This window comes from Ochotona curzoniae, unplaced genomic scaffold (assembly GCF_017591425.1).
Source record: "Ochotona curzoniae isolate NIBS_2020 unplaced genomic scaffold, NIBS_Ocur_1.0 contig_2210, whole genome shotgun sequence".
Taxonomy (NCBI): Eukaryota; Metazoa; Chordata; class Mammalia; order Lagomorpha; family Ochotonidae; genus Ochotona; species Ochotona curzoniae.
In genome coordinates, this window is record NW_024465369.1 from 20,231,904 (window position 1) to 20,246,328 (window position 14,425).

General features: G+C 49.0%; 1 protein-coding gene across 3 annotated transcripts; it reads right to left on the reverse strand.

Moving 5' to 3' along the window:
• Positions 1-787: 787 nt before the first annotated feature.
• On the reverse strand, positions 788-7,806 carry NR4A2 (nuclear receptor subfamily 4 group A member 2). 3 transcript variants are annotated; one of them, XM_040972029.1, is made up of 8 exons: positions 7,551-7,806; positions 5,743-5,866; positions 4,401-5,088; positions 3,478-3,607; positions 2,971-3,134; positions 1,888-2,090; positions 1,349-1,527; positions 788-1,199 (listed from the first exon to the last, which is right to left on the reverse strand). In XM_040972029.1, the coding sequence occupies exons 3-8, from the start codon at positions 5,073-5,075 to the stop codon at positions 943-945; spliced, it is 1,608 nt and encodes a 535-aa protein (XP_040827963.1). In that variant the 5' UTR covers positions 5,076-5,088; positions 5,743-5,866; positions 7,551-7,806; the 3' UTR covers positions 788-942. The 3 variants fall into 3 exon arrangements, with proteins under 3 accessions (XP_040827963.1, XP_040827961.1, XP_040827962.1); XM_040972027.1 differs by lacking the exon at positions 7,551-7,806 and having other exon boundaries at positions 4,401-5,266; positions 5,743-5,864; XM_040972028.1 differs by lacking the exons at positions 5,743-5,866; positions 7,551-7,806 and having other exon boundaries at positions 3,046-3,134; positions 4,401-5,264.
• Positions 7,807-14,425: the final 6,619 nt, after the last annotated feature.

Below are 14,425 nucleotides of genomic sequence, written 5' to 3' on the forward strand. Positions count from 1 at the left end.
CGGTGTTACAAACACTATGTGTCCCTTTTGTTAGGATTTTCCAATGTGTAATACTTGTGCCCGCCTATTTTACAATTGAGAAAATGTTGAAGCTCAGATAACTACCAATCTTTATAAAATCTAACAGACTACATAGTGTCTGAAGTACTATTTATATAATATAGACATTACTGGAATAGCAAGTGCCTATAACATTTTCAACCTAGAATCAACATGCTTGTCCCTTTTTATGTAGTTATTTATTTTTCTTTTTTTTTTTGCAAACACACGTATCTTTTAGAATTTGCAATATTTATTCATAAATAGGCACAAAATAATTTAAAAAGCCAAACTGCATTGGGTAAATTTACAAGCCTTTGCCATCTTCAACTCATGCCACCCACGCAACATTTAGTTTTACTATATATTACAGCTTTCATTACAGCAGAAAAATTCAAAGTCTTTTTAAAGGGCAATTGTTCATGGGTTCCCATAAGGAGTGTGTGTGTGTGTGTGTGTGTGTGTGTGTGTGTGTGTGTGTTGTTGTTGTTGTTGTTGTTATTGTGTGTGTACATGTGATTTGTCTAAACTGCAACAATCAATCATGGCCAAACACTTCTAATCATACATTAGCAAACTCCCTTCTGAAGAGTAAACTGATTTGTAAATTTATAATAAAAAGTTTATACCACTGTATTGTATGCAGTCCATGTTCTAAATCCAGGATGTCCCGGAGCCAAAAATGCCCTTTCTGGTTCTGCCTGCAGGTTAGGAAATAGGAACAGTTTTTGTTTGTTTGTTTGTTTGCTGTTTGTTTTCTTTAGGGATCAGGGGCTGGGCTGGGTTGGGATGGGGATTACAGAAGGGGGACACAGTTGGAGCTGAGACACCTGTGGGGTCTACCCCCCCTGTGGGCAGTTTTAGTTTTGCTTCCAGTTCTTTTGAAGTGCATGGGATGAGAGCTTAGAAAGGTAAAGTGTCCAGGAAAAGTTTGTCAATTATTGCTGGCGGTGGTACCAAGTCTTCCAATTTCAGGTAGAAAATGCGCTGGAGCCCCTGTGTGCAAAGGGTACGGAGTTCTGGGAGCTTCCCCAACAGTTTGGACAAATAGTTGGGGCGGTTCAACCCCCCATTATTGAAAGTCACATGGTCTTTGAGACAATTTACAATTTTGTTTTGCAGTTCTTCAACTCTCTTGGGTTCCTTGAGCCCATGTCGCTCTGCAGAAAACACAGTGGGAAACAAAAGAAGAATGCACAAGGTAGTTAGTTACCAGGCAGAACCAGAGAGGAACTGTGACTAGGGAAAGCCAGGACAAATCCCACTGGGCAATTGTGGAGGGGAGGTGCGCTGTGCCTGCAGTACTGACCTGTGACCATAGCCAGGGCAGCAATACAGGAGAAGGCAGAAATGTCGATGTTCATATTCTGCAAGTTGGAGGAGAATTCAACAATGGAATCAATCCATTCCCCAAAGCCACGCACGCATTGCAACCTGTGCAAGACCACCCCATTGCAAAAGATGAGTTTACCCTCCACTGGGTTGGACCTGCAATTAATACCAAAGAGAGGGGGGGGAGAAAAAGAGAGAGAGAAAAGCTAAACAACTAATTACTTGAAGAGCAATAAATGAGGGATTTAAGAGGCACCTAATTACTGAAGAGTTAATAAAATGTAGATCAGTGGACCTTGAAAGGGTTTAATTTCATAACCATCAGGAACGCCCCCTATCCCACCTCCGTTCCGTTCACCCACAGTTTCTGCTCCTGTCCATCTCCTCCTAATGCTTTCTGACTTCTTTCCTGTCCCCTCTTCCATTCCCCATTCTGTCCTCTAACTTCCCACATCCTCCCTCTCTCTTCCTGGACTCCTGTCCCAGCCACCCACGGTATTCTCCTCCACCATTTACCTGTATGCTAATCGCAGGACAAACAATTCTAAGAAAGCTGACTCAAAAAGCAGGTCCTGGTCGGCTTTGGGCAGGTCGGCAAAGCTGGGGATCTTCTCTGCCCAGCCCCTGATGATCTCCATGGAGCCAGTCAGGAGATCATAGAATTGCTGGATATGCTGGGTGTCATCTCCACTCATCTGATAGTCAGGGTTCGCCTGGAACTGGAATTTCATTTTAAAAAGCACTTAATGAGGTTCTCTAAAATATATAACCCGTGAAATTGCTAACCCCGTTTCTAGTAGGGGAGCCAGGTTTTTATAACAATTAAACCTCTCTCTGACCAGTAAGGAAATTAGATGTTCCGGGGCAATTAATTCAATTAGGGATGGTGCTATGAGGTCGTTGCTTTAAATATGTAAATTGCCATTTCCATACAGACAAAATACAGTGCTATCCAGCTTTGGGAAATGTTCACTCTTATCTCCTCGAAACAATTGACACGTTAGTATTCATGCTAGTCCCAGAGTGAGTCTCAGCTGAGACACCCTATACAAATCTTAATAACACTGCAGCCGCTTCCAGGTTTGCCCAACATATGTCCGCCAATTACAGCACAAGTATTTTTCACAGCTGGAGGAAAAGAGAAATCTGACCACTTGACCCCCTCACCCCCACCCCACTGCCATTCCTGACACCCCCTCCTTGAACCTCGGGAAGCAGCCCCCCATCCTTGATGGGGGTAGTACCAGAAAGGAGGAGGGTCACAGGATCTCTACAAGAAAAGGGGGGGGGGGGGGTGTCAGGCCAGGGGGGGTGCACCGCCCTTGGCAGGACAGGTGTAGGTGTGTGTCTCGCTAAGGCAGAGAGGGTATTAGTAGAGGGACCACGGTATCTTGTCTTCCGCTCCCCTGCCCTGTCCTTCCATCTCCACTCCCTGGAACTGCTACTGCTGCTGTCTGAGGTCTGTCTTCTGAGGCCAGGCCCAGGACTGCGAGGCGCATAACGCCCTTGCGTCTAGGGACCATGGCTGGGTGTGGGGCAGGGGTCCTGTCCATCTGTCGATTTGTTCACATGACTGCCCCTCCCCAGCCAGCTTCTTACCCTGGAATAGTCCAGGCTGGTCATAGCCGGGTTCGAGTCGACGTGGGCCCTGACCAGGGCGCTGATCAGACTCACCGGGGGCGAAGGGGGAGAGGGCTCCTGTGGGCTCTTCGGTTTTGAGGGTAAACGACCTCTCCGGCCTTTTAAACTGTCAGTGCGAACCACTGTAAAGGAACAGCTTCTTTAGTGCGGCGCCTCGGGACCCCTGCAAGCCGCCCTGTCCCCGCCCTCCGGAAGGCCGCAGCCGGAGTCCACCAGCCGCTCCAGGCTTCACCGACTGCTGAAGCCTTTACTGAAAAGCAGCATTAAAAAAGAGGTTTTAAAGGGGGGGTGGGTGGGTGTTTCCTCCACTGGGGTCTTATAAAGGGCCTGGTGGCTTTCGCTGGGGAGGCCCCGCCAGTAGGCAAGGGAGTGGGGAGGAAGGGCCCAGAGACCCCTGGTTCCTGAGAGGCGGCAAGGAGCTGCACAGGAGTCCCCAGGTCCAGGGCACAGATTGCCCCGACCTACCTTCTTTAACCATCCCAACAGCCAGGCACTTCTGAAACCGACAGTACTGACAGCGATTGCGGCGGCGCTTATCCACCGGGCAGTTTTTATTTGCTAAACACACGTATTTCGCATTTTTTTGCACGGTGCGCTGCAAAAGGAGACAAAGTGGGCCCCGAGAATTGTTAATATTTTTTTTCTGTCGAAAATCCAGCCATCCGAAGAACAATTTCAGAATGACTTGGATCTGAATGTTTTCGCCCCCAAACACACACACAAACACACACACGTTTTCTTTTTTTCTTTTTCTTTCACTTTCTTTTCTTTTTTTTTTCTCCCCCAGGGCATTTAACAGGAGAAAATTGATAGCGTTAACATTTGAGCTAACCTTGCCGCTCCTTGCTGTGTTTTATATGCCAAGAGAAGGAGACGGAGACGCTCGGTAAATACAAATCCGTGGGCATTCATATTATTTACATTCCTTGGAGACCTTCTCTATTTAAAATGATAAGATTATTCAATCAGGATGGCGAAATAAAGAGATCACTTAATTTGACCATAGGGAATTCTGTTCCACTTGGTTAGCTCAGACACGGTTCTCTGTCCTAACCAATTTCAATCTGAGCAGGGCAGACAGCTCCTAGCTCATGCAAATGACCCTCTTCCAACTCGGGCTACTGCAACTTCGGGCGGGGTCCTGCCGCGTCCGCTGCGTGCAGGGCGCTGCGCCCTCGGGTCTCCTGTCAGTTCCTTCCTGGTCTCAAACTCCCCGAAACGCCCTGCGTGGCCCCTTGGCGGGGCTGGGTTGTGGGGGCGCTGCAGGGGAGCACCGGATATCGGAGAAGGACACCGACTGGGCTTCCCTCCAGAAGCCCGAGGGGCGCAATCTGGGAAACCGCGGTTCCGAGCACCTTTCTGCCTCCACGGACCACACCCAGGCTCACCTTAAAGAAGCCTTTGCAGCCCTCGCAGGTGCGCACGCCGTAGTGCTGGCAGGCCGCATTGTCGCCGCACACCGCGCACAGCCCCTCGTTGGAGGGGGAGCCCCGCGACGGCGGTGAGGGCACCTGGGTGTCCAGCAGCTGCGATGCGTGGCCGATCTGCAGGCCCGGGAAGCCCATGGACGCGGGCTTGCGGATGGGGTTGGGCACGGCAAAGGTCTGCCCGTCCACCACGTGGTGGCTGCCCGCGGGTTCTGGGTTCATGGGGACGTGCAGGGGCCCGTCGAAGCGCATTTGGCAGCTAGACACTGGAGTGCCAGGGGGTGACTGCTTAAAGGAGAAGAGGGAGAGACGGGAGACTGGCGTCTTCCTCTGTTCGATCATGTGCGTTGTGGCCACGTAGTTCTGGTGGAAGTTGTGCAGCGACCCCGGGTCGTCCCACATGGGGCTGTGCTGCACCTGGAAGCCCGGGGTGGTGGGCGTCGGGGGCGAGGATGGCTTGTAGTAAACCGACCCGGAGTGCGGCATCATCTCCTCGGATTGGGGGGGCAGGTGGCTGTGCTGCTGGTAGTTGTGCATCGGAATGTCTTCTACTTTAATGGAGGACTGCTGTCCGGAGAGGGGCATTTGGTACAAGCAAGGTGGCTTGACGTCGTAGCCTGTGCTGTAGTTGTCCATAAAGGTACTGAAGCTGGGGAGAGAAGTGGTGGCAGTAATTTCAGTGTTGGTGAGGTCCATGCTAAACTTGACAAACTCTGGAGTTAAGAAATCGGAGCTGTATTCTCCCGAAGAGTGGTAACTGTAGCTCTGAGAAGCAGGGCTGGCTCCTTGAGGCGAGGACCCATATTGCGCCTGAACACAAGGCATGGCTGGAAATGAAACAGGGTAATATACACTCAGCCTGGTCAACTGAACACTTTTCTCCCGGGCTCGGGGACACCTGGAGCTACACCGGCAGCCCACGGTGGTCCAGCAAGGAGTAGGGGCGCGACAGTGCGTGCAGCGGGCGGGCGGACTTCAGTGTGGGGACAGAGACCCTGAGTGAGAAAGCTGCGGAGGGTCTCTTGTCCCCAAGGTTTCCCAACGCCTCCCCCTCCCCGTCCTTCCCCCAGCCAAACCCACCCTAGTGGGCTTCTTTTCCGAAACGAGTGTCCATCCAGCAAGCTCGAGCTGGAAAGGCTGGTCTGGAAATGAATTGCACAATGAGAAAGTTGTTCCCGAAGGCGATGGGGATGAGTCGGACATACCTTAAGTTACAAGGTTGGCCTGAGCCCATTGAGTCGCCCTGCTTGTTAGTGTGGAGGGAACTCGGGAGAAAGTGCGAAAGAAATGAAGTTGCACTAACCTTCAGAGGAGTTACAGGCGTTTTCGAGGAAATTAAAGGTGGACAGTGTCGTAATTCACAGAAGGACAAAGTTCCCAGGATTTTTAGAAAAGCAGTGGGGGATTCGGCCCAGCTGATCTCCTCCCTGAAACACAGAGACAGGAGGTTTCAGGGTCTCTTCCCCAACAGAGGTTTGTTTGTAGATCCACCGGGCCGGCCCTTCACACCCCTCCACACCCTCCCCCTGCGCCTCACTGGAAATGAGTACACAGCCATAACCACAAAGCAATTAAGATAAACGTGTAGACAAGATGGCTGGAAACGACAGAAAATACCACCGTGTACCACCCAAAGTCTCCACAGAGAAAGAATCTTGAAGCAGGGAAGGTATTCCATGGGCTTACTTAAAACTTATGATTAATCGGTCCTTTTGCTCGTGTGTTTGTGTCTGTGTATGTGCGCGCGCTTGGAGAGAGAGGGTCTAGATTCTAAGAGAAGACAGAGAACCTTGGAACCTTTTCTTGGTTCCCACAAGCCCCTCCCCTGTGACTGTGTTGCCTTTTGGGGGCTTGGGGGAAGGAGTTAGTACAGGTCAAGTATATGAGAGAAAGCAACCTCCCCTCTCAGGAAACGCCAGCCAGGCCTGGGGAAGGCAACTGGGAGGGGAGTTTCTGCATCTTGACTGCTTTTGACACAACCCCAGGGTGGGGGATACAGGTGAACTGGGGTTCGCTTTTCCAGAAAACTTGATTCCCCACAGCTTTGGTGGTCAATGAATGGGGGTGAGGGTGTACTGTGCTGTTCTAGGAGCATGCTGGGTCAGTTGCGGAGGGAGTGAAACTGCTTTCCGGGGTGTGCTGGCACCACTGTTGAGGTGGGTCGCAGCAGAGCAGGCAGAACACCTCCCCCTAAACGCCTTCCACAATCTGCCCACTTGCTGGAACAAGGCATTCTTGTGACCTAATAAATTTCAGATGTTCCCACTTTGGAACTTGTTTTAGAGTAAAGATAATCTTGACACTAGTAAAAAAGAAAAGCCAAACATGCACCCCTTCTGTTTTTTCTCCCTTTTCCCCAGATTCCTTCTTCAGGAGGTAGGTGGGAGAGTTTAACCAAAGGAAGCAGAAAGGAGACTCTGGATGCCCCAGTCCTCACAGACTCTCTATCAGCTCCCCGGTAGTGTCACAGGTCTGTAACACACACACACACACACACACACACACACACACACACACACACACACCTTAAGAACGGCATATTTTAAAAACCCAGAAACTGCAGGCAACTTTGTAAGAGAACATTGTATCAACATTACCCTTGACTCGACAATACCCGGGAAACCTCGGCACGCTCCCTGCCTAGCCGCGGTGACACAGTTCCCAAGCAACGAGTACACCGAAGAACTTTCTCCCCCTGTCAATTTGCCGGCAGCTTCCCTCGGATACGCCAGACGTGGAATCTCCGGGTGCAAAGGCCGCAATCAATTCCGCGCTGAGAGCAAACTTAGCGCACATTTCCGCGGGGCAAGTCCGCAGCTCCCCAAACCGTGGAAGCCTCCCTTCCACGTCCACCAATGAGGAGCCTGGAAAGCTCTGTTGGAAGCCAACTCCCCTTCTCGGTGCCAGAGCCCGGAGTTCGGACAAATGCCCGCCCCCGTCCCCCGAGTCCCGCCCCAGTAACCTTGCGTTACCCACTCCCCATCTTCTGGTCCCACTCGCTCTGGGAGCCCCGGCGCCTACTTCCAGACAACGCAGCCCGCGTCAGCGAACACAACAGGCGACGTGCAAAGAAGAAAAGAAGGCGAGCCACACGGGCTGTAGCCTACTCACTCAGGAGTTCCCCGCGTCTCTGTTCATTCATTCAACTCTGACCAAGTGCAGTTCCCAGTGGGAGCGCGGCTGCCGGCGTCCGGGAGGGGTGGGCGCGCGGGGGGTGGGGAAGGGAGTGGAGGCAGCGCGAGCGGGGAGGGAGCAGGGGCAGGCGGCCGGCTGGGCTGGCGGCCGGCTGGGCAGGCGAGCGGGACCGCGGAGCCGAGCGCGAGCCGCCGGGCGGACTGGTCCTGGCCGCCAATGTGCCTTTGTTTATGTGGCTCGCGCTGCCGCTGCCAACATGCACCTAAAGTCTCCGCGCGTCAGCGCGCGTCAGCCACCCGCCGCCCAATCGGCGCGCCGCCGCGCTCCCCGGACTGCTGGCCCGCGCTCGCTTTGGTATATTTCCGACCTGACGTCACGAGCAGGACCGATTTTAAGGTGGGAACTATTTCGTGTTCACCTTGGTAGCCTGCTTGATTTTTTTTTTTTTTCCGAAAGAGGTGTGACCTCTCAAGTCCTTACAGCCCGCAGTGCCGCTCCAGTGCTCCGTCCCCCCGACCCTACCAGCCCCCGCGCCCTCGCGGCCACTCCGCCGTTCACACGTGGGGAGGGTGCAAAAAAAGCAGGGGCGAAAGGGAACGCTAGCGTGGGCAGGTAACCACACCTGGTGCTAAACGGGACGGGAGTGCCTTGCAGCGCCCTAACCTCATTCACCCACCCACCCTCGTCAACACCACCACCCTCGTCAACCGAAGCGCACGCAGACCTCCTGGGACCAGAGACGCTCAGGAGAGCTCAAGAAGTTGGGATGGGCTTTCCCCAGCCTGATGCAAGTCCCCCCCCACCCCCCATACACACACACTCTCTTAGTATTGGCTCTGGATGAGAGGGGAACGGGTGGGAACACGGAGGGAGCGGGGAGAGGGGGACACGGATATTTTTCTCTTCCCTTTTTTTATTTGCAGAGTTTTAGAGAGGGAGGGGAGGGTGGAGACATTGACCCGCCCTTTCAGGGACCCCTAAAAGGGCTAAGTGATGCCCGGCTATGCTTCTGCAGACAATGCGAACGAGATGCAGGCAACAGGTGGGTGCCTTCTGCAGAGAAGTGCCCTGATTCTACCTCCTGCCAACTCGCAAACCTGCCCTCACTCCCGGGTTCCTGCCTACCCAAACGCCTCCCACCGCTTTAGGGAAGCACAGCGACCTTTCTCTGAAATAAGAGCCTGGGGGTGGGGGGGGGGGGACCAGGAGGGGTCGGCGCCGGGCAGAGGCGGGAGCGGGCAGGCGAGTGCAGTGTGTGCGCCGAGCAAGGGGCGCGCGCCTCCAGCTTTGTCCCGCTCCTGCGGTCGTTGGAGTCGCAGCCGACTCCGCTTTGCAAAGCCAGTCAGCCTGCCACACAGAGGATGCCAGGAGTTTCCTAGTCAAGCAAACGTCTCTTCTGTGGGTCTGAGACCACCCTCCCTCCGCGCCATGGATCCCCTCCCCCTCCAGCCTGATCTGGGAGGGCCTCTCAAGGGCTTCTCCTTCTGGGACTGGGAGAGATTGGAAAGCTGGGACCGAGAATCTAGAGTCACCCCCCTTTCCCACCCTTGGGCAAGCGCCGCAACCGCTTCTCCTCCCTCAGCGTGGCTCATTTCCAGGCTGCCGGAGGGCGGGGGGAGGGGGCTTGCTCCTCGCTCCCCTCCTGGTGCACTCCGGAGGAGCCGAGGGGGCAGGGACACTCAGCAGCTCTACCCTGCTCTCCACCCCCGCTCCGGGGCAGCTCGGAGAGGCGTTGCCAGGAGGTGCCCTGCGGCTGCCCTGGGAAGCCGCGAGCTCGTCGGCGCTGCAGCCTGGAGGAAACCTACGTGACTACCTTAAGTTTCCCCCCGATGTTGCGGCTATTGCCGCCGCCGCCACCCCCGCTGCAACTCGGTGGTACCCAAGCGGGCGCGAGAAACAATAAATAAATAAATAAATAAATAAATAAATAAATAAATAAATAAATAAATAAATAAATCTTAAAAACCAGGAAGTGGGGTTGGGGTGGGAGATGCTGTGGTGCCGGCTGAGGGTGTATGAGTAGGGGGTGAGAGCGTAGAATAGCTTATTAGCATGAGCTCGGTAGCGTCAGCGCCCTGTGGGCAGAAGCGATTCCACGCGAACGAAAGGGAAAAAGTGAGAGTTTGGAGAGCCGGGGAGAAGGAAGGGGGTGGGGGTGGTGGTGACGCAGGGGCGCAGGCTTTGACGCACCGGCCAGGCTGGGCCCAAAATAGCAACTCCAGCCCTCCCAAATTCCCTCCCCTTTCCGCGACGGAGCAGGGCGCGGCCACGGGGGAGCCTTCCTGGATCCCCGCGGTGGGCCAGGCTCCCAGCGGCTATTTTCAGGCAGTCAGAAACTCCAGCGCAGCCACGCTGGGGGGTGGCTGTCATTATTATTTAAGAGCATCTTAGGAGAGCGTGGTTGGGAGAACTTTGGAGGGTGTACTCACAACAAATACTCAAGTCTAAGGAGGCTCGGCCCCTCCATACTCTTGGTCACTCTCGTTGCCATTACAAAAAGCAAGCGAGCACACAGAATGCCTGTGAGCAAGGTTGAGTCTGGGGACAACGTGAGCAGCTTTCTGCCACGGAGCAGAAGGTGTCCTGGAGTGCTCAGAAGTGTGCTCCCAGTGGAAGTGCCACATGGGGCAGGGGAGAGAGGGGCAGCGAGGGTGCTGTGCTGGAACAGTGAGCTGGCAGTGTGGCTACTGGATGGCAGAGTCTCAGCTGCTCCAGTCCTAAGGCACAGGAGACCCCAGGGCAGTTTCCACCGCGGCGGACTCAGTCACTACTACTGGGAACTGGTAATTACACAGTACCTGTACATGCGAGGAAGGGGCCGGAGGCTCCCCCTCCCAATCTTCCACCCATCTAAGAGTTCTTCTCTTTTAATTCCTATTTCGAAACGTCACCATTTCGTAGGACGGCACATTGGAAGACTGATAACGCTCGCTCAGATCAATCCTTGGGTGAGATGCTTCTTGGGTTGGCACACGGATGGGCCCGGGGCGGAAAGGGCCCAGCATACACATTGCAAACTATAAGGAGGATCGCACTCAGCCTGCTTTGGTGCTGGGACCGAGGCCGACGTCTGTAATGGACGGATCCTGACAGTAGGGGGCCCGGCTCCACTGCGTTCGAGAGAGGACAGCGCTCTCTCTCGCTCTCTCACTCTCTCTCTCTCTCTCTCTCTCACACACACACACACACACACACACACACACGAGCGCGCAGCAGCTATTTACTTGGGAGGCTAAGCCCAAAGAGAGAAGGCTGCAGGCCCAAATATTCATATTGTGCTGGAATTCATAAGTAACTTACAGATCTTTGTTTTCCTTATGTTTGCTCCAAAAGCGAAACCGTTTAACACGTGGGATTATGTTCACAATAGATTTTATTTCCTCCTGCCCACGTTTAACTCACTGTTCCGTCATGGGGGAGGAGGGAAGGGCGGGGGAGGAGGACCAAACTGGTATTAAAAATCTCTATTTTATCACCAAGCAGCTCAGATTGGCATATAGTCTGGAAAAAGGAAAGCATGTTTTAAAATTCCCTGATTACATGTTTAAATAAATTATAGTTTAGAGGAGGATTCCTGTGGGTGTATTTGCTAGTACATAAGAGAATGCTTTTGTGCATAGAGGTTTAATTATACATATAATGGAATCAAAATGTAGAACTGAACAACGCTTCAGAAAATGTTAAACCAATGCTTTAGGCTAAAACTGAAATTCTGTCTTTGCGTGACAGCAACCCTTCAAAGTGTCTTGAACATGAATAGTTCAAATGTTTTATTGCTCAATTAAAATGACTCTTTTTCTCAGACAAGCTCTGACATAATTTTAAATTCTTATCATATATAAGTGTGTCTGTTTGCCACACAAAAGAGCCTATTTTCTTTATAATTTAAAACAGGAGTAAAAATTGGTCCTAGCCACAAGTAGATTCCTCTCCTGAAGCTGAAGTAAATCACAAATTATTCCTCTTATTAACTAATCTCCAAAATCATTTAGGAGGGTAATGTTATATTGTCTCTGATGTTATTAACGAATATTAAACAGAACATACTAGCACATGTATAGAAGACATTTTCATTAAAGTCAATATAAATAATACATATACTCACATCTAAGTCAAAGTGTTTTATTTTATGCATGGCTAAGCAGATTATCCTTAATAAAATTGAGCTTTTGGTATAATTTACAAAGCAAACATAGGTGTAATCCCATAGGATTTTCTGTTTTAATGCATGGGAAAGGGGCCTCCAGGGAGGTATTTCACCATTCTCTCCAAATGAATGTAGAGTAGATCTTGTAATGCAAGTATAGTGAGACAGACATACCTGCTATGCTATACAAGAGCGGAAGCAACCTGAAGGTGTTCTATGGGAAAATTACTTAGTGGAACCCATTTTAAACGTCAAATAAGGTATGCTTCATTATTTTTGTGTATATCACGCAAATTAAATTCATGGCGTTTGTTGTCACTTAGCACACAGTTTTACAACAGTGAAGAAAATTAAATGGCAACTTTGAAAAAAAAACCTGTATCTGAAAATATAAAATCAGTTTCTAACATTGAGGGATTTGGGGTATTTTGCTTTTGTCATTTCATTTGCATTAATAGGATATTAATCAACCAAATTGCTTGCTGCTCTCCCCACAGGATGTTTAGAGAACAGTGCTGCTGCTTGCATACAATTTTGGCTAACTGTGGCTTTTATCTGGTTTTACTCAACCCATATTTCAGCAAAAAGCACTTCAGGCAAAAACTTTAAATTTATATCACTTTGATTTAGAAGTCAGTTTAGAAGCATATGAAGATGTGCACAAGAAAACAGCACTCTTTTTTTCTAGAAGCATCTACTTGTAAATTAAAATTACAAAACTGAACATATGGTAAAACCTCATGCCATTCACTAAGTATTTTGCAGAATTGAAATTTTTCATCTTTTTGTTAATACTTGACTCCAAGTAACCATCTCCTTATATTTCCCTTTAAGTTCATCACTTAATCATTTTCTCATTTAAAATTTACGTCCTATTAAGCAAAGAAAAATAACCTTAGATTAAAAATTTCACTGATAATTTTAATAAACAAGAAGTCATTAGAGTGTACAGGTTCATAAAACATATTAAAATCTCTGAAAATATGTTGCTGTATACTAAAAGAATATCAGACACTTGGAGCTGTTGAGGAAGAAAATAACAATTTGTAACAAAAATTAGCATTTCTTAAAGCGAAGAAAATATACACATGCTTTGAAAGAATTTTTAAGTGTAAATCACAATTGGCTTTTTCTTTTGCCTTTACAAACAGTCATTTTTGCTTTTTCCCTCAGAATAACTGGTAGGCAGAAACCTTTAATTTAATTAGAAACTGAAAGTATTGCTATATTACAAAAAGAGTTCTATGCCCTTTTCCTCATCATAATTCTGCAATTATCAAGCCTACGATTTTAACACTACAAAAGTAACTTATAGCAGGGACCCTTGTAGTGATAAGCAATAAATCTAATTACCATATCCTTTGAATAGATGTAATATAAATTTCATTGCTCACTTAAAAGTTCTGAAGTCAACAGCATAAACTTGAAGTTGAGTAATTAAGTAATCCTTATATAGACACTTATTAAAGTATTTATACATATTATCTTAAATCTACATCTATCATTTTGCCAATTAAAATTAGGACTTTAATTGCAATTAAGTAATTTAATTGCCAATTGAACAGCAAAATTGCTAAGTGACTAATTTTAATGCCTATTTTAATTACCAATCATGACTGGGGAGGGAGCTAATCAACTTACATCAAGCAATGCCAGAGTAATGATGTGGAAAAAAAAAGGTAGAACAAACATTCAAGGCTACATGCTTTGAAAAAAGAAACATAAATTAAAGAAATGCAAACACAATCTTATAAATGTGTAAAAATACTGTATTTCAATATCTGAATACAGAACATGAAAGAGAACAAGTTTAATTAAAGAAGCCCCTGTCAATCTTCAAAGGAAGGAAAAGGAAAGTCAAAATTTTATGTAGTATTTACATGGCACTCATAGGAAGCCAGAGAAAAACAAAGCTGCACAGCACCAAGAAGGAAAGGCTTTCCCACTTGCGTGCTTGTATGTGTACAAATGGATAGTTTGGGGAAAAAATGTAATGCAATTCTGTAAAACAGAGAAGTTTTCAGTGCAGCAGCATGGGTTTTGAATCACAAAAGCCCATACATAGGTCAACTGCAGCGGGACTTCTCCCTGGTGAGCAACCTGCAGCCTCACGTGCTCGGAGAGAGAATTCCATGAGAGGCCTAGCGCCTACCCATAAGCTGCCCCCCATTTTATCACAGGGAGGAAACACAACGCGGGCCAATCTCAAGCATTGTGAATTTATCCATGAGGGAAATGAAGTCATCAGGAGTAGTATCCCAAGAAAAGTTAGCGAACCTGCAGAATATAGCAGTTCCACTCTGTTCAGTAAGAATAAACATGCCAGGGAAAGATAAAGGCCACAATCCAGAAGCACTGGTGAAAACCCTGGCCAGCACATACTTTGACAAGTTTTCATATCCAGACCAATTCTCAGACTGGCAATATGGAAGGGTAAATTCTGAAAGGAGGTGAAGTTAAGAGGTTCCCCCACCACACCACCGGAAAAAAAATTAAAAAGCCAACAAGTGATTCCTTGGCAGACAAGAATTCTAGTGCCTTCTGGCTTATAAGGTTCCCCTTGGCAACTAGCCACCTTGTTTAGAGTAACAATGGAGATTGATCACATCTTCATTTAAAATAAAAGTCATGTTGCAAGATAAATATTGTGATTTAACTGTTACATATGTACACCAAAATACATATAGTTTACCTGTACAGTAGA

Bases quoted from the DNA above. Each gene is read 5' to 3' on its own strand.
- NR4A2 (XM_040972027.1), bottom strand. From the start codon at position 5,264: ATGCCTTGTGTTCAGGCGCAATATGGGTCCTCGCCTCAAGGAGCCAGC. The intron at 3,608-4,400 runs GTGAGCCTGGGT...CTCCTTTTGCAG, and splicing joins GCTGCAAAGGCTTCTTTAAG to CGCACCGTGCAAAAAAATGC. The intron at 1,528-1,887 runs GTAAATGGTGGA...TATTAATTGCAG, and splicing joins GTCCTGCGATTAGCATACAG to GTCCAACCCAGTGGAGGGTA.